Raw genomic sequence first — 27780 nt, forward strand, 5'->3', positions numbered from 1 at the left:
TCCCCTCCACCCCGTGCGGATGCTGTGCTCGCCGTATGTGAGAGTGTGCGGAAAGTCTATGGGGGAATTATACCACTTAATATTTCCTCTGGGCATTGCTTGTAGCTCAAGACGTTGGGCCTCTGGGTTACGTCCCATTTCGCCTAATCCATGTTATCGGATTAAAGAGGCGGAGGGGTGACAGGCGTTATGCGAAATGGGACTGTCGACAAGTGGGCGTTGCGTACTTGCCCTAACGAGGCGTAGTCCTAAACAAGGACCACTTCCATTTCGAAATCAAGTTGTGTGCAACTTCACGAACATCACAACATCACGAGCAACACCACGAACATACCTCAGCAAAACTCACTCATGACCATGCTCATTCATGCTCAATGTGGCGAACGAGCTGCATGGGCTGCCTCTGCTGATGGGAACAAGCTGCCTCTGCATGTTTTTTCCGCGATCCCGCCCTTTTTACAAAATGGGAAATAAACTACATGAATGAAATGAAGCGGAGGGGGGGGGGGGGGGGAGGGATATGCTTATTGAGAAAAAAAAAAAAAGCAAGGAGAGGTTAGTCAGGCAAAGACCGACTTGCGGAGGGCTAAGCGGAGAGCGAATGAGAATGATTGAGCAAATAAAGAGCTGAGCATGCAGGGTGTGAGTGAGCATGAGCGAGACAACACAGAGCTGGAACTGAGCGGGAGATGTCTGAGCAGGTGTGACAAATGCTCATCTGTGATCACTAATAACGAAACAATTCGATTATTATCAGATAAAACGTTTTCTGTAACGATGAATGGATGGATGAATGTTGAAGAAAAAAAGTGATCGGTTCCCCTAGAGACTAGGTAAGAAATCACTACACCACTACAACATCATTACGTATTTGTTGTTGTTGATGGGCAAGAAACTCACGCTCACACACACTCACTCACACACAGACACGCACACACGCACGCGCGTTCGTGTTTTTCGTGTAACTCATTGCATTGTGAGAATTGCATTTTTTGCTTAAGTAGCGTCTAAAAACATGCGCTGTAGTACTCAAATGGCGTCGTAAGATGTGAAGCTTCTTGTACCGTTTTTATTTTTTTGCGTTTTTTCTTTTGTAACATCTCTTTGTAGTAGCCTCACAGGTTTAGAAGAGGTGCTTCCGTCTCATAATTCTTGGCTTTTCAACATACACATTGACCACGACGCGGTAATTTATGCGTTGGCACCTTTCTAGGGCAACTAGCACAGGAAATAAAACAACTACAGCGAGCTTATCTTCTGTGCTAGAAGTTAGTTTTATGGGCAATATCGTTCAAACACCAGCGACCGGAGCATCGTGGATACATTGCCACGTGCTCTGAGGGCAACCGGTTCCTCGCTTTCAGTTTCCGCGACTTTTCACAAACATTATTGTACCAGACAGCTTTGAGGTTGGGCAGCTGAAACCAGACTGACTTGACTCATTTATTGCATGTTCTTCTGTGGCGTGTACATTGTCGATCGCGTGACTCCCAATGCATTCCCTTTCCTTTACAGTAGCATAACTCATAGCAATGGACTCTTTCACAAGACAGGGGTCCTCACATCATTCCTGTTACTGTTGGCTGTGTCCTGTGTGCCAAGGAACCGCCTTCTTCTTTCACGTGACATGCATCAGTAGGCGAAATGGGACTGCGTGCCGCATGCATTAGGCGAAAGGGGACCCCATGCCGCAAGAGGTTGGCGAACATGCTAACGGACGGGGTGACAATCCGATGAAAAGGATTAGGCGAAATGGGACGACACGGGGCTATTGTGTTTGAGTGTCATCTGTTGCATCACTGTATACAAAAGAGAGAGAGAGCAAATTGGGGGCAATTACAGCTCTTCTAATGCCCTATGGCTTGCAACTTCCATTTCAGTCCCCTGACCGCGAAATTGACTCTCCAGCTCTGCAAATACCCCTAAACTTCAAATGAACTTTCGTGTATTTAGCCCCGAAAGAGACTAACGGTTGTGGCTATGCGTCTAGCCTCCAGAAGGACTAAGATTACTCCGTTTTCTTTCTTCTTCATTTTTTTCTTCTATTCATCATCATCATCATCATCATCGTCATCTTTCTTCTTCTTGTTGTAGTGATCCTATATAGATCGAGAATGTTTCACTCGCACAAAAATACTCCATCAATAAAAGAAGAAGAAAAAGATAGGGGGATATATGTTTATTAAGAAAGAAAAAGAAAGGATAAGGTGGGGGAAATGATAGAGGGTCGTTCCTAATATATCCGCGACTGTCACCAGACTCTTCTTTCCCAATTCCTAGGGGGTAATCTCCAGAGTTTCGATGGTTAGCCTTTCAGTGCAGAAATGTCCAGATGTCTTGTTGACGAAGACTGGCCGGTGGAAAGTGATTGGGAGGCTCATTGGCCCGATTCAATGGGTTTACGAGTTTTAAGGCAGCATCCGTTTGCTGTTCGCTGGAATGACCGCAGTATAACGATAAGACGTTTGGTAACGCCCTCGGCAAAACTATCGCTGCTCTGTGCACTTCCAAAATCGGACTTCTGTGACTCTCAAGCAAAAATAATGGTAATGACTAACGTGACGGCTAGCAATATAAATCTACAAATCTTACAACTGAATGCGCTTCGTCTATAGGCAAGTTAATTATCTTAACTTGTAATTAGTTTTTCGAATGCAGTCTTCTTCCATCGCTCTCTTTGGGTACTTGCCGACATTAGGAAATATTTCTCGTCTTGACATTCATCCTGACAACAACGACTGCTGCTAGCGTCGACAAGTCCTTGACAGATCGCTTGGAGAGCAACTTGACCTCGAGCATAACGGACACATTTCAGCAAGTGCCGTCATCAAAAATAGTGAGGCAAGAAATTGCGACGATGTATATTTCAATAAATATCATTTATTCTATAAACTGATCTGCTTCAAAAGACAAAATGTTGGAAGGACAGAGAGCACTAATTTCAGACTTGAAGCCATGACATTCACGTTTCAAAATATCCTTTCGCTCGTATATACCTAGACAGTTATGAACCACGCAAATAATAAATTAAAGTGAAAGACTCCACGTGTGTAACACACTAGCTTGTCTTCACATATACATCTAAACGAAATACTCAAATTGGGGTTGCACCCTATTATATAGTCACCTCCATTTGCACATACACACAGACACATATTATAGTACACTGTCAAAAGCCACTAGTATAATATCAGTAATATCAGTTCGAATATTAAGCAAGTGGCTTTCGAGAAGTCGACTAAAAAGAAAAGAAAAGACAAGATCTTTTTAACACATTCCGGAGTCCATGAAACACAGTCTCTAGCTGTAACGCCACATGTCGCCGAAATATCACTAGTCCTCGAACAACGAGGTCCAACATGTGCATGTTTCACATCACTTCAGTGGTGGCCACACCTGTCGCCGGAGTCTAGAAGCACAACCCTGGCTTCTGGAGTTAGCAGACGACGCTTTCTGGACGAACTTGAGCATTTCGGCGGGCGACTTGCAGCCGCCTATCGGCATGCAGAATGGTTCTGTAGTCGAACGTTCCACCACTAGGCTTTCTTCACCACCTTTCACCACGAAGAAACACTCAGCTGAACTGAACTGAACAGCACAGCTGCTTTGTCTTCACACACAAAGAAAATTGTTAGTCGTGGGTTTGACATGCCCATGCACTTGTGTCTGCATGATAAGACGACAGCATGCGGTGCTTATATAAGCATGCGGTGGGTTCATTTGCAGGGGCACCTTCTTTGAAATTATTTACGGCGTGCCTGTGAGAGCATGCATTCTTCTTCATCTATCCTTCTACAATATAATGATTGTGTTCTAAAATCTTCGCAGAAGACATTGTTCTGAAAGATCTGATCCAGTTCGGTCGCATGGTTCGTGCAGCATTACGCGTTCGACTTCTGGAACGGGTGTGACAGAGATTCTCGTTTGCGTGCTTTCACATGCAACGTACCTCCATCGCTTTACTTCGTACGAGAAACTTTCATCTGAGGCGGTTTCCATGGTGCTGCGTGTTGTACACAACATCATAGGGAGTGATGTCATCGGGGTTCTCAAAGACATGTCGCTCGTATTGCGCTCTGGTGGGTTGTCCTGCAATCACCAGACCAAAGGCCACACAAACGTTTTATGTCCATATTCATAACTTTCGTATTCGCTCTTCCAATTAAGCAAACCAGAATATTAATAACATTGCTAAAGCACAAGGACTGCGCATTGCAGTTAACAAATTATGTGTTGTCAGCACTCACTGGTAGAAGGAGCCTTTGACATGGAATGTAGCTACCGTGGGAAAGTATCGCAAAGTTGGTACAGGGAAACGGAATACGTTTCTCCCAGTTCGGAAATCCATGTATGCCAAGAAAAGAAAAAAATTGCAGGGCTGAGCTACTCCGCCTCCGATACAGTTCGTCAAGAGCGAAGACAAGTTTAATTCGCTTGTCTTCTGCTGCAGAAATGTAGCTCTTTTTTGTGTATTACGAAACTAATTATAATCAAAGTCACACATGGATCCTTTAGCGCACATGCCTTTTCTTTAAAAAAATTCGTAGTAATTGAAACGCGTAGAAGCAATCGACGATCATTGAGCTAAGTTTGCAAGCTCAGGGGAGGTGAAGTCAGCGCTTTCGCGCGAACGTCGAAGTTGTTGTTGAACTTGCTATGTTATACCCTTCCCTACTCGAATGAACATGAACGCAAAGGGGCAGCTCACAGTTCACAGATTTGTGGTCACAAGGCACCCGGCACATCAGTTTTGGCTGCTGACACTAATCAGAAATGTCGGCAGTGATGCCCGAGTCGTCGGTAGCTGGCTCACTGTAGCTGTCGATATCAGTGATTACTATTACCATTATCATTCCCGCAAGCGCGGATCACCGAACTTTTTAACCCGCCATCAAATAATTAGACCAGAATGAACGTCGCAAGTTCCACAGAACACTGAAAGACAGCGTCAGCGTTTAAGGAGCCTCCCACGGAAGATTTCCCGGATATAACGTCCCACGGTTGGCCTTGTGCTTAGTAGATCTTACTCGTTGGTGAGTAGAGAATATCGACACTCGGCATGCTGCTTTCCTGGAGCTTGTTCCTGCGGCGCCTCTGCCACACGCAGCCCCATACTAGAAGGAGCACCACCTGGGCCATGAGGAACAGCGAACACGCCACGATGAGGCCGATGATGTTCATGCAGCCCGCACTGTCCGTATCCATCATCACTGCAAGGGTAACAAGACCATGATGTGTTATGTATGACTTCATTAACACTTTTGTCATATCTTGTGTATATGAGTGTAGAATATACGAGAGACTCAAGCAGAAGTAACTCCGAAGCCGACTGCAGTTTTTCTGCTACGCCCACAAAAAGAACGTGAATTTCATTCTGAAGCGATAGCTCTATACTGGACGAGCCATCGTGTAGGTCTGCCCATAGCCTTATGCCACCACATGACAGTAACCGCGTGACCAAAAATTTACCGCCAACGATGGCCCTTGCGTCGCCTTAAAGGGACAGTGTGGAAGCGATGGTTTATTTTGACATTAAAGTCGTAGTCGACTATAAGTTAAGTGCATATAGACACCAAATTCAAAATTTCAACCAACAGAATGTCGTCGTTCTCGAGCTACAAAAGAAGAAAAAAGAAAAAGAAAAAAAGACAAACGAACGGCTCGTTCACATCCAGTTTCAGTTTCAGGATGACATAAGCATGATCTGCCGCGCCTTGGCAGACTTCACGGGGATCTGGGACCGAGACAAAGGTGATTGAAGCCTATTTTGATGTATGCTAAAACGTAATCGGCAAGTTTTTGTCTCGAATCGGTTGCTTGACTGAGAGACCGAAAGCTTCTGTCAGTAATGTCATGGGAGCGAAAGCTCTTGCTATTGAATTATAAATAATTGGCTTCGGCTTTAATTTACATATTTAATATGAAAGCATACGACAGCGCTGTTCAGCTTTTTTCTTTCTTTTCTTTTTTTGCACCGACGGTTGCTTTCAGGACGCCAGTGTCAACTGTTGTTCTTTTAACGAGCTGGGCTTGTGCACTTCCTTGAAGCGTCACCTTCTGCGATGATAACGTTGATAAGGCGATCGAATGCGACGAACACTGGAAAGAAGCAGCGGGGGAAAGATAAAGGCTGTCATGTGACATGTGTCAACGAGCGTTGGGCTCGTAGTACCGATTGCAGGTGGAGTGGCCTTTGCATCCTACGAGACCAGGAACAGAAAATGCACCCGCGCCCCGAACAATGGAGGAAGGTAAACCATTATTGCATGTCTACATTCTTGTCTCTGTTCCCATATTGGTGGGCACAGGACACCGTGTCCTCAGCAGAACACAGGAAATGACTCCCAGCATTACCTAAGGCTTAACGAAGTGCGTCGAGTTACCATACAGGCGTTGGTGAGTCTTAGTGCGTCGTACGCTATCGCCTTTGCACACGTAAGATATGGTGGTTCAGCGCACGCGCAAAACGCAAAGAGAATTTTCCGTACGCAGAACCACCACGCTGTCCCTTACGTATACGTACGCAAAGGCGATGGCGTACAATGCACTGAAACAGCTGGATACGGTACACAGCACGGCACAGCCAAAAGCTGGTAAGGCGAAACGCACACGACTGCCAGATTACGAGCTTCCTTACAGAGATTGGTCACGATCTGGAGGCGATTATGCCCTTGCGTTAGGAGCGATAAAAAGAACCCGGTTGCGTTCCGACAACAGGCCCTCTTTGCTTCGGGCAACGCAAACTTGTCTTCTGTAATTACGGTTCCAATATCGCTTTCTTTCATTTGGTGAACGGGAGTTGATGTGCAGACGTGATGGGAGCTCGCAGCGGAAACTTTGTGATATACGATACGATATTTATGATATTATACAATTTAAGCGTGCGTATTTTATAAGAATTGGATAACTGTGATGATGGGTGCAAGGAGGCCTCCTGTGTCGTAATCAGTAGCTATTACAACTGCGTGTAATGGCTGCCTAGAATTGATTAGATTAGATTAACTGCGGTTATTCTGGCATCGCGAGTTCGCAGCCGGCTATACCTACCTCTCTTGTACCGCAATGGGGTGGTTAATAGCACCATCCATCAGCGGTTGGTTGGTTTGTTAGTGATGTTAATGATGATGTGACGACATGGTGAAGAAAGCAGCCAAACACACTCACAGACAAGAGAACACACCACAACAGTGTACAACTGCTCTCTTGTCGGTGTGTGTGGCCGCTTTCTTCACCATGGATCGTTACCAAACATACCCCGTTTCTCCACCTTGACGTGATGAAGGCAGAATGAACGTGGAAGTCAGACATGATTATGAGATGAGTAATAGCAGCTCATGGATGTGCAAGATGGGTCACCGCTGTACGGTCCACTATTTTGTCCCACCAGCAATGGGGCAGGGTATCGCCCCCTGGCGATGGAACACTCCACCGATCCTCATTTAAATAAAGCTGTTGTTGTTGTCAACTGTGGTCGGTGGCGTGTTTCCGCCGATCAGCCTGCCTGCCGGTAGCTTATAGCTTGAAGTAGCTTTACAGAATAACGACATTAAAGTCCGCCGAGCGCACATAAATTCCTTCTCAAGCTTGGAATCACGCGTTATGAATGATAATAAAATAGCTATTATATGCACTTGCGACCTGTTTCATAAGCTTAACTTTTTTAAAACGGCGCGCGCGGAATCGACATCATGAGGTTTAATGTCATTGCACACTGGCGTGTGGAACGACCTTCGTGAATAATGCCATTAAGGACCCGAATGGCATTAGACAATAATGTCATTTGTGGTTCTGAAACGGTGGTGGTCCTACAAAATTTTTCAAAGTATTTCAGTTTACACTGATGGGACTGTGGGACAAAAGGCCATAAGTACGGAAGACCTTGAAAAAAAAAAGATAAAAACAGGAGGAACACTTTGCTTAGTATTCCAGTCGTGCAGCTCGAAGCACACTTAACAGTATACAGTTCAAGCAGCCGGAGTACAAGCAGAGCGCCGCCTGGGAGAGATAAAGGAAGAGAAGGCCTGAGCTACACAACTCCTGTCAGAGGGTAGTCTGTCGTGCACGGGCTCGTAATGCAACGAACGAGCGTTGCCTTTCATCGGGGTTATCGTGCTTACAACGCCAATGTTGGTGCAAACATAACATGCAAACGAGTGTTACTTCAAGGGCAACGACATCGCTTCCCCAGGATATGCTGGCATACAACTTGTCTAACCAGCACATACATCGACAACCGCAATGGAAGGCAACAGTTGTGGCTCACGACTTCCGTGCTCACGACAGACGCCCCTCTGTCCGGAGTGGCATAGGCCTGGCCCTCTGTCCCTTGGTGTTTTCCCAAGAGACCGCTAGGGTGTCCCTGCTCCAGATCTAGCTGGTGAAACTGCGTTATTGTTAAGGAAGCTTCAAGCTGTACATGAACGTTCATGTGGCTCAAATTCGTAGTAGATAACATTTAGTTCCCATAATTATTCAGCTTTCGGTGTTCTTCTAAAGGTATACAATGAGTTCCTTTCCTGCAATCATCGAGTACCCCTTGTGTACTCACTTGTATCGTGTTTTGTCGACCCATCGACATCGTTGCTGTCTTCCGCCCGTCGCGCGCTGGAGAACCCAAACTTGTCCGTGATTTTAATGGTTTGCACGACGACTAACTCCTCATCTTCTTCTTCGTCTTCCGTAGACCCTTGGTCGCCCCGGTCGCTCGTCCTTCCACCGCGTTTCCGAGACTCTTGTCCGTCCCTTGTCCATCGTCGCTTCCGTCTGCCGTATGAGTCAACGTCGCGACCGTACGCGCCTTGGGTCTTGTCTGGACAGCGAGCCTGAAGCAGGATATGCAAAAGTATTCCAGTAACTGAACTCACAGTCCTACAATGTAAACTGTTGTCCCGTTTATTTGACAAGAGTACTGCGAGTTTCAGAGCTTTAGTCACTGACCTAACGCGTACGCGCGCTGAGATGCCCCGCGTGTAGTAACCAGACGTTGGGTGGACATTGGTGACACGTTGGGAAGAGATCCCCACTTTTCCCTCCTTCCCCCACCATTCCATTACTAATTAGGAGAACTGTTGCATCATCTAAAAAGCGTATTGTTTGAACTCCTCGAGTTTGTTTGAACATCGTGTTGTTTGAACTCCTCGAGTTTGTTTGAACATCCTATTGTTTGAACTCGTGAACTCGAACATCGTCGACACTAACGAGATTCTCCTCGTTGTGGGATATACTATGTCGACTCGCCCTCGGACCAAGTGGATAACAAGTAGCGATCCCAAAGCTGGCCTACGGTCACTTACATCCGCGGGAACTTACAGCTGTATAGCCACTGCAAGCAGTGACATTATATCACAAGGCTATGAATGCTGCGGGCACAACACATAAGCTTCCAGAAGATACCAGATATGGACGTGACGAAAGTCCAGGGTCGCTCACCTTCTACCAAACATCGCCAAACATCTACCAAACACATAGTCCTGCAGGCTTTTGTGCGGTGTTTTAGAGACACCAAGTAGGTGGATCTATCGTGATGTGACCGTGATTCCGATTTGGTTCTTCTTGTCGATATCGTTGTCTTTCGATCCTTTACTTATGCTCTTCCCTCTCCAAATCACATAGCTCGCCCTCTTCATGATCGTCACACTCTCGAAACCAGCTTACTGTTCGCCGATCGCACTATCAACTTCTTTCGATCTGAACTGCTTATGCTGGACTGCAGTTGCGTTAGTGTAAGAAATACTGATAACCCAAGACCTCCAGGAGCAAACAACGGCGGTCGAAAGTATCGGACGCATCGTGAACAAATGTACTCTGTGTACCATTCACCTGCAGCGAACTTCAACCGTGCCCTTCAACGATGTCCGAGCGTATTGAGGGCGTACCAGGAAGTTCTACGAACTTTTCATAACCGAAACACTAAGAGACCCCATAGACAAAACCTTTTGAGAGACAACAATTGTAATGGACAAAGATGAACGAAGTTCTCCTGAATAATAGTACGGTTGCAGATGCCATACTTGCGCTACCGACGTTCCGAGCGTTCAGAACAGCGCGCGCAACATACATGGCCAAAGACATCCTCCTCCTTCTAATGGCATCCAAATGGCCATGCGCATAGTTTAATGCCTTTCATGCTATGTCGTAGTGCAGTTTGCATTATAAGGAGGAAGTCTGAGAATGCCCTGTTGTGTTTGACCAGGCATGACTTATATGAGGGCTTTTTTTTAAAGTTGTTTGTTCAGACATTGAAGTCCGCCGAGCGCACATAAATTCCTTCTCAGGTCTGGAATCACGCGCTATGTATGATAATAGAATATAGCTATTATGTTACTGGAGGGTACCGGAAGCATTGGAAAACTCTTTCGTATCCTAACAGCTGAAGCCACTTTACAACGGAGTCTCAGAGGCCAATAAAGGAGTCACCGTGAATAATTTTCCTCCTACTTCGTTCTTTCCTAGGCCTTAATGGCGAGGGATTAGCACGTCCGGGACTTGAGTACCCAAGCGCTTTGGAGCACATTGCGCATTGCGCAATCCGCTCCTTAGGTTCTGGACATGCACAGTCACGACCCGTTATTTATCTGAAGCCCCGGATGTCTTTCAAAACTGACTTGTATAGTGCTGTGCTGAAGCACTCAGGTGCAAGTGATAGAGACAGAATTATCGCGTCGTAACTTACCGGTTCGCAGTTGGGAAGGCACGGCGTCACCAGGGCCTTGAACTGCACTATCTCGGAGGTGGGGAACTTGAAGGCGTCGAACGGGGCATGCAGCACTTTGCCGTCGTCGTTGACCTTATGGAGCGGGCCCATGATAGTACGGTCGGTCGGGCACCTGCGTCATTTTTCAGTCGTATATCTTATACGGAATTCCGTTACCTTCAAGATCTTCCAGGCATTTTGCAACACGGGCGCTCCATAGAAGGCGCATCGAGCGATGCACGAGAGATACCGGCGACTCTGCACACGCTATGGCCACCCAAGTCTATAATGGCTTACGAACTGCAATATTTCAATTCGAAACTCTTGCGAAACGTAGATCTTTCTCTCGCTTATTTTCCTGACTTGTATTTCATCCCGCACCGCAAAATATACCCCATAAAAATGATTGCCTCCATACCCGTTATAGGAACTGCACCTGGACATAAATAACGCCCATCTGCTGCTTGCGTGATCGCCGAAATGTAGTTTTCTTTTTGCTTTCTACCCGTAACTCGTACGTGTAATTGCGCGAGATAACATTTTTAATGCCGCTTACGCTAAAATTTTCTGGATTCGCTGCTTAGCCCGTACAACAGGAGCAAAAATAATGCCGCATCGAGTTGAAACATGTGCAGCGTATGACTCGCGAGACTTATTCTGATGTAACCTAAATGGCGTGGTTGTTTGACGGGTGGGTGTGTTACGCTCAATGGAACTTTCTCATAATACATTTTTAAGAAAAGTAGAAAGGAACAAGAAATTATTAGAAACTTGCTCTGATTGGAAATTTGTTTAATGCGACTGCCCGGCACGACCGGCGACTGGCGTTCGAGTGAAAGCTCCTTTTCTTCATCTCACTGTGTTGTGCAGCTTCATACAGGTTGTTTTATAAACGATGACTACATTTTAATAGCTTATTTACGTTTTACTCTCCTCAGGAATTCCTATTTAGCGTAGAAAGTTGAGCTCGTTTTGAACAGTGTATAGCTATAGTAGCTAGTTTTGAGCAGCGCATTTTGCGACGAAATGAGATGGCATGCATCTTGCACGAAGACAATTGATCGTAGTTAGACATTCATGTTGCTACTCGGCTGACTCTCATTATCGTCAATGTTTAGCTATTTGTCATTCCCTTAGCAAAGAACAGTCGATAGGTTAGGCACTTCTGCTAGAACAAGCCATCGGCCGTCCGACAACCACACCTCCCCATCCCGAACCAAGAGACGGGGAATAATGCATTGTGGTCCGTCGACAGCGAAGACGTAACCTTGCTGCGGGCACGCACCACCAGAAGGAGCTTCTGTTCTATCAACGATCTGGAGAACGGTAGTGGTGGTGGTGCTTCTGAAATAGCGGGCCGTTGTCGGCCTCACAGATGTGAGCAACGTCTTCTTCTTCATTATGTGTTTATAGAGATGTCAGCCAAGCTAGGGCTGGCTTGCTACTCGTGCTACGTCACGACTAACGCTCTGGGGGAATGCGCATCCTGGGCCGACTTCCAGGGGAACTGTGCCGACTGTGGGACGGCAGTCCTGGAGTGGGGCCACGGGTTGAGCCACTCCCGAACCGCACCGGACATTCTATCCCCGTCGCTCAGCTAGTACTCAAACAGATGGATACCATCTGCTCTACAACTACAACCGAATACCCCTGAGTATACCTTATGTTATCCGCACGTTAGTGTCATACCATAACGCAGTAGTCAACACCTAAATCTGAATCCTTTTTAAAGAAATTCGTATTAGCGCCACGAAGCAACTGTGGCGATGAGGGGCGTACAGACGTGGACTGATGGAGAGAGGATAGCGGGAAGAAGTGGGGCTTAGTATGCGTTCAGGGCCGACCTGAAGGGGAGCTGTGTCAACATCGCTCCTGAGAGCCTAACGAAAAACCAAAGGAAAACATCAGACAGCACAGGCGGCGGCAGGATTCGAACCCACCACCTCCCAGTCTTCAGCACGACCTTGGAACTACCTCGAACGAGCGGGTGCGTCCATATCCATTCGGCCACTAAATCGCAAATCACTGTCAATATCCCCTATAGAGAATGTAACGTCAAAAAACGAATGCTTATTTCCAATCTCAAAAGTATTAAGGCAGGGCAGGTCTCTAACCGGCACCACCCGCAACCATCCCTCAATCAGCTGATATCCCGGAAGTAATAACCGTACCATGCATGCACAATGAAACCATTAGAGGAACTGACCATCACTACGCCTTTCCCAATCCTCATCAGGCCTCACGCATCAAGCATGACAAAAGCTTCTGCCAATACGCCAGGACCTTTAGCTACGGGAGGAAACAAGAAGAACTTGGTGCGCAGCGTTCGCGGAGAGTAGGAGCCAGCATGGGTCATTGGGTTCGCGTACTTCGAAGGCTGTCCCGGCGGGTCAACTTCGTTTCCAAAGCCAGTCATCGCTGATCCGTTGGGACGACTTGGAGACCCGAAAAGAACATGCGTCCGTCTGGCCTACACCTATAAACTGTGCGGGTCATCCGGCCGACGATGGTTGGATAAGAACCCGTTTGATCGGATATTCCGTCTGTGACCTCTTCCCACTCGGCGAGTCCTATAGATTTGTTGTGCGAGTGTTCTCCGTGCTTTCAGCATATAAACATCACGGTGCTAGGTCACGAAGTTCGATGGAGGCGTCGTTCCATGTGACTGCGCCCGGAGGAGCACGTGACGGTGCTCCTCCCCAAAACTGAAGGTCCGGATCTGCCCCTGCCTGATATTAGACAGAGTCAACAGGAGTCGAAGCCTTAACGTTGCAACGCTACGTTGTATATGACAGCGGTGGGATACGTGAAAATTTGGACGTGCTGCGGTCATTCAGGTAGTTAATGAGGAAGAACAGGTAGAACGAGTTACTACGGTGGGAAACGTTCAAGGCATGATCGCATCGAAGTTGACCGTTCGGTTATTTTCTTCGTTTATCCTCTGTCTCTCCATTTCTTTTTCGTCTTTTTGCACGCTTAATTATTATGGACACATTTCACAATGTCATCCAAGCACGGCAAACTGTACCGACGTAACGTGTTCACGGTAACGGCTCCGAAAATACGATAAGCCTTAGGAACCAAACGGCCTATTCGTTTTGAAGTGGCTGACATCATGTTGCCGATCTTTCATTTAACAGCTTCTTTTATCGTATCGATCTAGTAGCGAGTTTAAGTTGCATCAGAAAGTGTTCACGATAACAGTTCCAAAAACATAATAAGCAGCCAATCGCCCTGTTTCTTTGAAGTGGATGACATTGCCAAGCTTGGATTTGATAACTTCCTTTATCGTATTTTTTTCGTAGAGTCCTTCCAATGTGCTAAGACACCCTATATCGTGTGCTGCTTCCGGTATCGTAAAACTTCATATCTATGGATGACGTTTGAAGTTTGGGGGGGGGGGGGGATACGTTTATTGAAAAGAAAAAAAAGGAAAGGAGTAAAGGTTAGTCAGGCGTAGGCCGATTTGCTATTCCTTAAAAAAAGAAAACATAAACAACAACAAAAAAAGAAACACACACACACACACCAAATTGGCGTTTGTGCTACAACGGGGAAACATCACATGTCATCACTTTTCCATCATTCATTGTTGTTGAAGTTGGCTGGTCTGTTGGATTGGTCAGTTGAACGCTTGTCATGTGTGTGTTCTGTCCGTGTGTTTCTTAGCGTTCGTTCATTATGTTTACTGTTGAATTTGATCGGTGAGGATGGCTCCTATACTGTTTTTTGTGTAGTTATTGCATGTTCCCCACACACCGTGTGCTTGTGTTACGTGTATAACATGGGATATGTTTAAAAACGCATTCGTCCGCTGCAAAGTAATTCAGTTTTTCCTTTCCTTTTCTATAAGTTCCAAGAACTGCCTGCAGAGCTTGAAAGAATCTGCTGTGCTTGCTTACCGCGAACATTATGAAGCACGGGTCACAGGTATCCTGGATATTCGCCCTCTCAGCTACGTGGCTGCGTTGAGCTATGTGACCAATTGTAACCTCCAGTACAGTATTATTGATGGTTGACTCGGCAGTTTGCAGAGTCAGCCCTCCCAACTTTATAGATAAACTGTCGACCACAAGGGACATTCCAGAGAAATCTGTGCGGAAGGAATAGGTCACGCTATGCCGGACGGAACACTGAATTCCACAGACCTGTATATAACTTGCGCAGCACGAATGAACATGACCAATGACTTCTATGTATACGTTGTCTGTCAGCAATTTCAACAGTTTTTTTTTTTTTTTTTACGCTCAACTTAAAATACGTTTCGAAATATTTCGTTATCGTGTTGTACATACCACCATAGCATCAGGTTGAATTAGATTTTTATAATTCTAGTTGTTCAACGTACGGTTGGTCCCTGACAGAATTGTAAGAAGAAGAAGAAGAAAAAAAAGGAATTCTCGGCCTTTCGACTGAGGTCAAAGTATCAGATAAAAGATTTTTTTTTTTTATTAAATGGCGAACACAAGCAATAAGAATATGCTATTTAGTTTTCTACGCCCGAATAGTATAAGTGTATGGCCGTGGGGCACATGGTAAATTAAGTGTCCCTCTTAGGCGGAAGAAATTCGTGAGGAACAGACTTTTTGTACATGCGTGGGAATTGGAAGACTTTTGTACATAGGTCAGGGCATGTTTGTTTGTTACTCTTATTGAACGAAATGCATAAGATGAACTCCCTCACAACAAACAAATAATTACTGTATGCGTCATTGTAAGACCGGCAGAGCTTAAATTCCGAAGACGGACAGCTCACAAAACGCATGAGCATTTTTCACGATTCTCTTCTATATGACCCTTCATTATAAAGCTTCACAAAAAGGTGAACAGCATCTCACGCACACTACTTACGAGTCAGTGCTGGTCGGCCGTACGATCACGGGCGATCCACGGATGCATACCCTCACAGTTTCGTGTGCGTGTGACCTTGACGCAGCCCAACGCGCACGTAAGCTTGCCCGCACTTTCGTGAGTGGACGCGCCACACTACACCATATACCCAGAATACTTTGGAAGAACGCGCTCCCTCTGCCGCCGTGTAATTTGGTTTCGAGGTTATAATTAGCCTCAAATCAAAGCATCGTTTGTTATTTTCTCTATACTTCCCGTATCTTCGTACGTGTTGTTTCCTGTGGGCTGTGTTTTCTGTGTGTGTCGGCAGTATACTGGACCAATATTGAACCAAGATGTTGTGCTGCTTAGGACGGCTCACAATGTATTTCTCTATATATGATGCTTCGGCGTACCCTGTTCATAGGAGAGCAGCGCCGTGCATTAGATGCTTGTATGTAAGCTCGACGGAGCGTGATCGCTGTTGTGTTGGTCAATATTTTTGCCGGAATGAATTTGCGAGATGTCAATGTGACTTGTTGGCGTTTGTTGCTGTAGTCTGTAGCTTTTGCTACAGCTGAGTACTAAAGCGATAGCCGCTAGGTCTTCCCAATGTCGACTGCCGTGTAGGTACGTTCGTAACAACGGTGGAAAGAAAAGAGAAGGAACAAGATAATATATAGAGAGAAGAGAACGAAGAAGCTACAATGGGCGCCGAAACAAGTGAGTGAGTGCATGCGTGAGCGAGAAGAAAGGAAAAGAAGTGCGGACACCCAAAGATCACGATGGGAATGCGCGAAGACGCAGCCACTTTTTTTTAAAAACTGCTTTGATCGCATCATCTGGCTCAGCAATTGCTTTTCGCTTGGACAAATTGTGAGTTCGCAACCCTGTGCGGCTACCAGAGCCGTACAAACACATCGTTCTGCCGTCCCAATGCGCACTTCTAAAGAGGATCTAAAAGAGAAACTCTGCGCTGAAAATACGTCTTTATGGTACGCAAAGGACACAGCGCGATGCCCAGAAAAAGATTTCACATCGAACTCGCACATCTTACTGGCGCTGCACCAACCAACACTCCTCATTCTTCATCACGTATATTACATGTATTAAACCGAGCAAATAGGCCGTGACACTATCGTCGAGAATTGCGCGTCCATGTGCAGCCTAGAGGGATGAAGATGTTCCCTAACGACTATTGCTAAGGGGAAAAAAAAAAAACATTCCCATTACACGGACCCTCCATAGTGAAGCGGGCCTCTCGCCTCTGCCGCAAACGTTCAATGTCTGTCAGACATTTTGGCGGTACGATTTCTATTAGAGCTGGCCACCGACGGCGGGGAGCGATTATTGCCGATGTTCGCTCGGCGCATCCTGGTAAAAGACTGCCTCGATCACCTTTGTTGCTAATTGCAACTTCCGTCACCTGGCGATATTATTACGCTGTTGTGCTTGGGGGGCGAAGATGGTGAAAAGGAATTCAGGAAGAGGAGCTCGAGCGAGAATAATGAAGCTAGGAGCGCGTTGTCTGGGCAAATGGAATTCTCACGGTCTGATATAGCGAATGGAGTGAAGAAAAGCGACTCGAGTGTGCGTGTTACACGGGTCGTTTCAGTACAATGTGCGTCGCGTTACGCCGGTCGTTCCAGAACGACCTACACTTGACCTGCGTAACATCGGTGTAGCTCTCTCGCTACACCGAAAATATTGGCGGTGTCCGGAACAGAGTTGATGTAGGCAAGAAATACAGCAACACGATTTTTCTCTCTGTATACCTACACTGGCACAGTCTGCGCTGGACGAAAACGACATGCGAAATTCGCCATTAGAAAACGCGTGCAGGAGATATACTGGCTCAGCTATACTAGCATACTGGCTCAGAATAACTAACGCTTTATCCATATTTCCGATGCTGTCGTTTATTATATTGTATGCCTTAGCAACAAAGAGAGGAGGACAAGTGCGGATTTTCCTCGTATTTTCTGTCCTTTTTATGGCATAGCTCACAGGAAATAGAAACGCAATGATGTATCTTGTCCGTTCTTTTACTTTCTTATCCTTCTCCTCTTACACAATGCGGATTTGTCCGCATGAGAAGCTTCAAGACGTCGTGCGTGCGTTAGGAGCATGCAACCAGTCATACGGAGCGCGGTGGAAGCTATACCCAGCTCTGAGCGTGCTCAGGAGCTCAGAGTGCAAGACTTATCATTAAGCGCCGCCTTTTAACAAGAACATCGGAGCATGTTAACCAAAGAACAATGAAAACAATAAGAAAAAGAAAACAAGAAGGTATCCATTGTATCCCTCTTTGACTAAGAACAACACATCGGCAGGTCTGCAGGTCATTGCAATTCTCAAGCATCTCACTCACCCTGCCTCGTCGATAAGTAGGATCTCGCTGCTATCCACACCATCCATCGCCACCAGCTCGCGGATGAACATCTCGTACGGGCCTGCGAAAGATAACATTGAAGCCATCTTTTTCTGTTGCCATATCGATTTCATCACATCGCGTGCACGCACCACAACAAGAGCACGTCGTTCAAGCACCAATCATGTGGAACTTTCCCGACCTCTCAATCAAGTCGATCTGCCAAACGAAGAAGTTGATACAATCGTACACGACGAAGAGCTTATTCGTCCGAGTGCAACTCTTAACGCTAATGGGGCCCTAAACAAGCAAAACAGCGGCGCATCAACCGATAAATGAGATGCTAATGAGTTCGGAACCAACTTTCTTTCGTTCGGCCCTTCTGGAAGATCTTCGATAGTTGTGGCCGCATTTAACTCGTTCTCTTAGAGCGCAAGACAGCGTTAACGAAAATAAAATCAAATAAAAAAAAACAAAAAGAAAGACACCCGGAATGTTATTACGGTCTAGGGAATAGCGGCTGGGAAAGCAGAAGTGACCAAAAGATAGGCAAAGGTGAAATTGCCAATGAATAGCAAAGCAGCTTTTCCGTCCTTATTCTTGCCAACGAGCGCGAGTCTTCCGCATCAATCACGGGGCGCCTTTTGAACAATGAAGGGTGCTCAGCTTTGTAGGTGGCCCAGCTGGCCCAGACCGTATACTCGTGCAAAGGAACGACGTATTCCTTATTACTTCACGGGCGTTATTTACCAGCAGGACGTGATGGCGGTCTTATATACGGAAGGGTGAAGCCGCAGGTTCGTTGACTTCCTTCAACCCGTTCTCTCTTTTACTCTCGCTTTATGCCTTTCTCTGTGAAGCAATTACTCAGCGTAAGATTGATTAAAATAGCATTCACGCAGTCATACGTTTACTGGTGCTTCCCATTAATCTCGGATATAAGCGAGGTCTCATAAACCTGCTTCGATAAGTCGAAGATTGAAGCCAGGTCCGACGAGGTTTTAACGGGACTGGAAAATATATGGGTGTGCTACGAACTGGATGGGTTGTAAAGGAAGATGAATGAGATGCCTGGTGTTGATGAAAGCATTGGCAGCAGTCTGTGCTTGACGATCTGATTTAACTTGACGATCAGGCGATCTGAGTTCGAAATGAGGTTTCGGACAGACTCTTCACATACAAGATGTGATAGCTGCACTGCTCCATGCGTTGCAAAGTCGGTAAAATCGTGCAGCGTGTACTTTTAAAAAATAGATGTAGATTTTTCAAACAAGAAAGATATGAGAGCACCACATATGCCGTTTATGCAGATAGATTATATACGGTCAGGCAGACATTATGTACAACAGAATATGTAACTATACAAGATAACTAGAACTCACTAAGGAGCTTTTGGATTACAACTGACCGAGTATACGTTAGATTTGGAGTATTGGAGGCTGGCATTATAAAGGCACCTTTATCTTTCTCTCTCTCTCTCTCCTCAAATTCCTTAGAAGCGCGGTGCTGCGGGTTGACCACTCACACCTCAAGGGCAGGGAGTTATACGTACTGTTGTGGTCAATGATTTCGAAGCGCAGAGCAAGTGGATCGCCCACTTGAGCAGTGAAGACGTCGTCTCCGAGTCGATCGGTGATCCTCATGGTGACGTTGGGGGAGCTCACTGTAGCCAGCTGACTCTGAGAAGCTTCCACTTCCCGCCTGCAACAATAAAAGGCGGGTACGAGAAATGTAATTCCATGCGCTGCAGTACATGTTTCAGTCCAATTTAGGAAGACACTTACGGATATTTCAAAATAACCGCAGTGGGATTATGAAACAATGCGGTTACGATTTAACGGTACACGACAGAGAATCTCCGCCCCGTCATGTTCCTCCAGCTGTAAGAGTCGTGCCATGAGCGCATACGTACTGTTTCCGTACTTCGTTTTAACTCGTCGCCGTAAAAACGGAACTTCTGCACAAATGATTTGTGGAGAGAGCATGACGTACGCCTCTTTGTGGCAAATAACGTATTTCCTATTTCCAAGTTGCCACAAAAAGGAGTGATGTGAAGCATTGCGCTTGTCCCATCCCACAGTTTGCAATAAGGCGTGACGTGGGGCATTGCGGTTGTCCCATCCTACATTTTGCAATACAAAAGGCGTAGACCTCCAATTTTCAACAAACCAGGAGAGAAAATAATATAATTCTGAATGTCGTTTGATTCCCAGCGTGTCATGCAGTGAAGTACTGTTTTTTAGAGTGTGCGTGTATGCCCACCCCCGGACCTCGTAGCTGAACTTAAAATTATGACATCTTAATTACTCGGATACTTTTTTTTTAAGGCGTCCACACCTTGTGTTCATACTAACCGACCTTGCTCCTTCGTCCCCGAAATAAGTCACCGTAGCAACCGCAAGCTGTGAAATTAGCGTCGTACTGATGAGGCGGACCATCCGTTCCACAGGCTTCCTGTCGTGTGAAAGCACTCTTGTGTACGGAAGTCTTCGCTGCCCATCTTCCGCTTTCGGAACGTTCGTTAGCTCATTTTTAAGTGGGCGCCCCGCGGCGGCCTACGTCAACCACCTTTGCCGCTATAGCGCTTCGGTCGCACCTGTACTAGAGGTCAACTCTGGAGGTGCGCGGCCGACCGCGACCGATGGCAATGCTTCCATTCCATCACTTTTTTGCGCCATACTCGCCATTCATCCGCTGCATCTAACGGTGCTCGTTAACTTCCTAGTCGTCTGCTACTGTCGTCTGCTACTCATGAGACTGAAAGGCAACAGGAAGAACGGTTCGGAGAGTTATCGCGCTTGATGGCGTTTTTATTGCGCAGCCTCTGCACGAGTCTTGATTCTAAAGATACCCTTGCCAGACGCACTGCCCTTTTATTTTCTTTGCAGTATTTTTTTTTTGTGTGTGTGTGTGTGTGTGTGTTCGGTGCCGCTCGCATCCTCTGCTCCACAGCCTTAAAAAGGACATTGAGACGCAAATGAAACACCGTGTATTGTCATCAAGCAAGAGAACTACCCATGAAAACACAGTTGATGAGCAATTTATATCTACGAAATGCGACATACTTTTCATATCTTTTGACAGCCGTGAAGCTCTTAGCCTCGAACAAGCAAAACAAATTGGATGATATCGTAGATTAGTTACCTAGCTTTGTCAACAATAAATTATGGAGAAATGATGATGACATAGTGTCAACAAATTATTCCACAGACCGGCAACCTTGGCGTCGCTCATGATCATAGTAGAATCGCGGCATAATACCACGAATAATCATTATCAAATCACGATTTAAAAAAAACTGCTGATGTCATCAGGAAGTACAACTCTCACAAAACATCCAACCCGATATTTTCACGTGAGCCCTCGCTTGTCCGCGATTCAATCCAAACAAACGCGAACTCAAAGCAATCCACACGTCCCTGCCGCAATCACACAACGTAAATATACTTCGTCCACACAGAATTCTATTCGCACAAAAAACTCGAGACCTTCACGTTTCCTGCGCGCCGTACCGTGGGCAACGGGCGTGAAAGCTTCCTGTCTGCATATAAGCAGTCAGAGATTCGGTTATTCTGTTGGACACAAAGGGTAGCTCCCATCGCGGAACACACATCATGAGAGAGAAGCCATTGTGCTTCACGCATTCGATGTTGCGACCAGCACACCGGTAGCGTTTCGGGTTCACGGCAGAAAAGGTGACGAATCCATGTTCCCGCTGGGCCGTCAGTGAATTTAGGGTTCGGAATAATGATTTTCCAATCCTGTTGAAAATGAATGCTGCGCAGAAAGAGCCCGATAAACGCGCGCGAAAAAATGTGAGCGTTTTGAAGTTGTAATTCAGAAATAGACATGAATTCAAATAAATTATTTACGCAAGTCATTCCTAAGTATGAAGTTTCACGTTTATGCACTGAACGAAAGATACTCGAAAGATCCGCGCTAATGTAATGTCGGACAGGCACAAACACTATATACTGTGAATCTCCTTTGTCTGTTAGTGGTTGGTAGCGTTTTGTTGCTGAGCGTTTTGCCTGCCGATATGGTGTAATGTTTCTCGGGGGGTGGGGGGACGATCGTGCCTCCTGGACCAACTTCTTACGCGTTGAATTGTAGACAACGCACATAATTCGCAATAATCATTTTGCAAGCTTGCGCATGGCGTCAGGGAAAACAATAAAATGCAATTGGCGGCATCTGTGGCCGTTATGCGAAACGCGCGAAAAAAAAAAAAAGGTATCTTTATAGGACAATCACATGACCATAGGGTGTCACGTAGTTGTTGGAATTTCATAGTATCTTGTTTAGAGAGCGCTGTCGGAATTCCGTGCAGGGCACGTGACATGCGCCCTTCGCTACTACACTGTTTGTTCATAGGTACTAAGACATATTCGTGTCAATATATAAAAAAGAAAGAAAAAAAGAAACAGAACTTCAAAGTGCCAAGAACTTTTGGGGGCGTTGTGGGAGGCAAGCGCCATCTGCATGGCAACCCTTACAAACAAGCACATACACAGCACATACATAGCATGTCATGCTATTTGTTGTGCACTTTGACTAGTTGAGCTCACCCGTCAACTTCGAGTTGAACACCATTGGAAACACTCCTATTGGTCAGGTCATATTGGCAGTGAACAGCGAGACCCAGGTCTTGGTTAGTGACGATCATGTCGTGATGCTGGATGACGATGTCGGTCGAGAACTGGCCCAGACTCTGAAAATGGATATCACGATTTAAGACAATAACGGACCACCAGAAAACAAAACACACTATAATACTGCCCTTCTGCGATCGCAGGGTGCCCCACGTACTTCGTACGGCGGCCTTCTACCATAAAAAAGAAAGAAAAAAAAAATACGGTTTCGGAAGAACGTCTTCAGAATGCATTCATGTATCTCATGGAAGTTGACATCGTGGGAAAATGATGCAAGCTACACGTGTACACACTATATAATGAAACGCCGTCACGTGTTTCACGTTTTCCGTGAGAGCATTGCGTGATGAATTTCATCAGCGCTGTAATAATATACCTTGAAGACATTACTAAACGACCCCACGTAGGATTGTAATCGAACTATTGCAGTATAATGACCCGTTCGTCGATGTAACGATAGCACCTGTTGGACAGATTTTGGTTGCCTGCATGTTCTGTCATTCTTTCTCTCTCTCTCTCTCTCTCTCTCTCTCTTGTCCTTCTTTCTTGTGGGGTTCCAGGATTCATCATGCCTGAACCTGTTCTGAAGAATTCGTTCGGCTGTGTTGTCCATGGTCATACACCCGTGACGTATGATCCAGTACGTACACATGTTCCGCATGTTCCTGTAAGCTACACAGGAGCATGTATACGAACACGCATGGAGCTCAAGCAGAGGGCAGTATCCTGTTTTGTTCGGAAGCGGCCCTTGTATGCGCACAGACACAACAAACGCCATGGAGTATATAAATATCAATTAAGCGGTCTCACACACTACAAGAGCAGAAAATCGGGAAGCAATGGCAGCTTCTACTCCCCTGGATTACACTTACTTCTCTGAGATTTTAGTCCCCTGACCCCGCTCCCCGGCACTGCAAATAGTCCCTAAACTTCGCATAAACTTCAGTACATTCCCAACAACACCGAATATCCTCTGGATGTACCAATAATGTCCTAACGAATTCGTACGTCCGATAGATATCCCTCAGATAGCCATCGGACAAGCGAATCAGGACATTATTCGTACATCCAGAGGATATTCGGGGTTGTTGGGGTTTAGTCCCGGAAGGGGCTAAACGTTGTGGCAACGCATCTAATCCCCAAAAGGGACTAAAAGTGCTCCTTTTCTTCTTATAGAGTGTAGAAATCCAAATGATTCAATGCTGGTCAACATCGACAGCCAGACTTTCTCACAAGCCAGACATCCCTTCCGGAACGCCTCCTGTAAGCGAACAATTATTTCGACTTCAGCGCGTCACTGAAAGTCAAGCGACGGTACGACAGTACTTTTCCGGGCGACCCCACGACGGTGCTTCCTTCTGGTGACAGAAAGACTCACGGTCGACTGCGGACGAAGAAAGACGGCACCTACCTCCTGTTTGACGTCGCACTCGAGTTCATGGTAGGCCATCCTGATCTGGAAGTCAAGGCTGTTGATGACATCCGTCACGCAGGAATTAGGACGGGATTTGGAGTACACCTTCCCGTTGAAGACTTTGCTCGTCTTGACCTTGGCCACCATTTCGCGGGCTTTGCAGTGGATCGTCACTGTGATGCAAATGACAAAGGACAACTTTTTTGTTAAGGTGGTCGTGCATCGTTTTTTTTCTCCAACGACGTTCGACAGGGGCATTATGGTACTACACTGAGGCGAGGCCAAGTATGGAGAAGAAAATTATAGACATGTTTGCTATGCAACAACAAGAACAACAACTTTGACCCGCGGCATGGCCGAGCGGGTTAAGGCGTCCCGCTTGTTGATGGTAGCCAAGGTCGTGCTGAAGACTGGGAGGTGGTGGGTTCGAATCCTACCACCGGCTGTGCTGTCTGAGATTTTCCCTGGGTTTTCCGAAGACTTTCCAAACGAATGTCGGCACAGTTCCCCCTGAAGTCGGCCCAGGACGCGTACTAACCCCCTTGCCCCCCACTCCTTCCTGCTGTCCTCTCTCCATCTGTCCACATCTGTACGCAGCTCATAGCCACAGTTGCTTCGCGGCGCTAACACGGACTAAAAAATAAATAAAACAACAACTTTGCTTTGGTGATGATTTGGAGGTTTAGCCGTCACTGGCTATTAATCGATCCCATTGTTCGCAGTAACTTTGGTTATGTGTTATGTTACGCGATTAACGGCGAATTCCGCTGGTCCTTTCCGTGTCGCGCAGTGTGCGTGTGCCGGTGCAGGTTGAGTACAGAAACGAACGAAGAGCGAACGGCAGGACCGACGAATCGCGGTGCACGTTGCACCGAAGCGACCAGTGTAGCATGAGTTTACACTCAAGCCAATGTGTACTTTTGTGCACTGCAACGACCAGTGGAGTTCGCCATGCGGTACACCTTGCACGTAGTTAGTTAGTTCGTTAGTTAATAAATTAGTAAAATAAAGTTAACCGTTGGAGCTTTCAGCAGCCCACCATGGGTGCTACCTGCTCCATTGCAAGAGCTGCATAGCTATTACATCCTCTCAATCAAAATCCTCACAGCAATCAAAACAAAACACAGCGGGATCCCTCAGATTCCCACGGGCACTCAATCAATACAGCGGGAAAACAATATAGCTCACTACAGATCTATAAAATTACGGTGTCAGCAGTTCACACTAAGATGTGGTCTTGTCGGCTAACTATGTATACAAGACAAAAATTGTCTAGGAGGTAGATTGCTTAACATACGCGCAATATCTTTGGATGTATCGAGTTTAGATATATTTTCCTATCGCTTTAATGAGATTAACCTCCTTCTTTGAGGTGCCTTTATTTTGTGGGTGATCAATAATGTGTAAAATATGCGATTTTTCGTCATCATTTAACCGCCGTAGAAAAGTTTCTACGCTACGACGTGGCGTTCACATCAATTAATGACGGCCAGATATGCGGGAGCTGAGGCCATTATTTCCAATTAGTCTAACGAGGTTCGTGGGATTGTGTCATGCAGCAGGCTAGAAATAGTACGCCATTGCATTCGGAGTTTTCCGTAGTGTGCGTACGGTACGCATGTATACGCTAAGTCCTGGCGAGGAGACACCCCACGCGACGCTGAAACAGGAACTATCAGCTAACTTGGAGATTAGAGTCGTAAACATGTAGTTGCCAAGTGCAAGGTTTCATCGGGAAGAGCGACGACATATTTTTGATAAACAAGAAGAACGAACGGCAGGTTCGTATCTGGTTTCGGTTTCACGGTACCACACGCGAGCAGACGCCACGGGAGTTAATGTTGATGTCGGCGAAAATCATCACATGACACTTCGACTACTCCCATAAACAGTCGCCCTCCAAAAAAAAAAAGAAAAAAAAGACACCGCTTTGGCTTGCCCTACGTGCAGGCGATAGACATCTGCCACAGGCCAAATAATCTGTTAGCGTAGCGCGCAATGAAGCACACGGTCCTAAATTACTGACTCCAACGCACTGCTCTGAATGAATGTCACAAGCGCTGACAAGGCAGTATCCCTGTTGTCGGGTAGCCAAGGACCCAGCACTTTTACCAGGTCAAGGTTGCGGTTTTCCACTCGGTCGAGAGCACATTCCATGGTAGCCCTTTGAGATGCATACAGTATCTGGAAGTGCACGAGAATGTGCTCAGTGTCCTCCACGGTTGCATCAGCCTGAATCAACCTTCCCAATTTTATGGAGGAAATGGCGCCTTTACGGAATATTCAAAAGGAACCTGTGCAAGAGCATCTGGATAGATAGACCATGGTAACGTGGACGGAACTCTGAATTTCAGTTCCGGGTCTACTAGGTGGAACAACGAGGAGTGCCCGTCGCCTTGTAGCCATTGCTGTCTAGTCATACTCTGTGTAAGAGATCATATTAGGTCTTTCACGTCTGCTTTTGCACACGCCACTGAGCTAAAGGCGATTGAGCATTGTTGCTATATGCGAGCCTTCACTCCCCAATTCAAGTACCGAATCGGATACTGTGACAGCAGCCTATGCTCCAAATACGGCGTCGTGGCGAACATTGAGCACGCCCTAACAGAATGTGAGCTCTATACGAAACGGAGAGGCGGCAACTCTGTGCACAGTTTAATACTGCTAGCAGACAGACATTCAACCTGGCTACAATTCTTGGCCCATGCCAGAGCCACGTGCAACACCGTCGATGTCTTCTGGATGTTCTTGGAGTTCCTCTTGTCTACCAGTTTGCTCTAGACGCTGTAGAGTCATCCTCTATGTCTCAATGGCCATTGATGCTTCTTTCATGTGTGTTTTTGTTTCTTCTTCATCTTCCTTTTTGCAGCGTAGCGTAGCCAGTGGAGGTGAGTTCAGTTGTTGTACTTGCACATAACTTTAACTTCATTCTCATATCTCACATCTAATGTTTCGCGTGTAATGGGGTAGTAGCTCTCCAGCGGTGAATCACCCCGCGTCATAGTCACGATTTATTTGTTATTGTTGTTGTTGCTATGCGAATTTAGTCGAAGTATATTGCCCAACACTATAATAAGAAAGCAGATGACTGCATTTATGTAGCTCTGGTTTAAGTGTCCCTATTCTCCTCCGGTAACATTCTTCTGACTTCCGCACACGGAAGCGCACCCCACTGCTGAACCGCTATCAATCACCAACGGGTTGTGAAGCCACCCAAACATGGCCTACACACACTTGACGAAGGCGTAAAGCGGCGAACATTCCATGCGGTACACGCATCGAAACTTCCTCGAGGGCATGCACTGTTAACCGGTTACTTTGTACGCAATGAAACGCAAGTTCACGGCCTCGCAATAGGGAATTCTTCCTCGCGCGCGCTTCTCACACAAGACTTCCAGCTCATTATCATTCCGAACGCATCACGTGACACACTAGGGTCGAGAAGCTGAGAGCAAGTACGCTGTAAATCCTGCTCTTAAAACGCACTAAAACTCCCCGTATCTCACGTGCGCGAGCAACTCGGACGGGGAGCTTCAGCAGGTTTCTGGAATAATCGTCTGGAAACCCGCTGATACACATGTCTGCGGGTGACGCGATGCATGGAAGATGAGGGCGTGAGTTATATCGACAACTGGTTACGCCTTTGTTATGCCGAGGGCTACGTACTTTTTTGCTTCTTTCCTGTAACAAGGATTGGAGCGGAAGATTCGCATATTTTTCTCGACGTATATACGGTGAATACCGCTTTGGGAACTGCGGATGTTTTTGGTTGGTACAGGGAGATCAACGACATTTTCGTTTCGCTCGTTGGCTATCGACG

General features: G+C 46.3%; 1 protein-coding gene across 1 annotated transcript in view; it reads right to left on the bottom strand.

Moving 5' to 3' along the window:
- Positions 1-2860: 2860 nt before the first annotated feature.
- Positions 2861-27780, bottom strand: part of LOC135391215 (uncharacterized) — a 41061-nt gene continuing 16141 nt past the window's right edge. Inside the window, exons 5-12 of the mRNA XM_064621370.1 lie at positions 23958-24133; positions 22463-22605; positions 19447-19595; positions 17895-17976; positions 10673-10826; positions 8549-8822; positions 5028-5210; positions 2861-4089 (exon numbers count right to left, since the gene is read on the bottom strand). Coding sequence (XP_064477440.1) covers positions 3980-4089; positions 5028-5210; positions 8549-8822; positions 10673-10826; positions 17895-17976; positions 19447-19595; positions 22463-22605; positions 23958-24133 — 1271 coding nt within the window. The 3' untranslated portion in view covers positions 2861-3979. The remainder of the gene's footprint in view (positions 4090-5027; positions 5211-8548; positions 8823-10672; positions 10827-17894; positions 17977-19446; positions 19596-22462; positions 22606-23957; positions 24134-27780) is intronic.

This window comes from Ornithodoros turicata, chromosome 4, assembly GCF_037126465.1.
Source record: "Ornithodoros turicata isolate Travis chromosome 4, ASM3712646v1, whole genome shotgun sequence".
In the NCBI taxonomy this organism is placed as follows: domain Eukaryota; kingdom Metazoa; phylum Arthropoda; class Arachnida; order Ixodida; family Argasidae; genus Ornithodoros; species Ornithodoros turicata.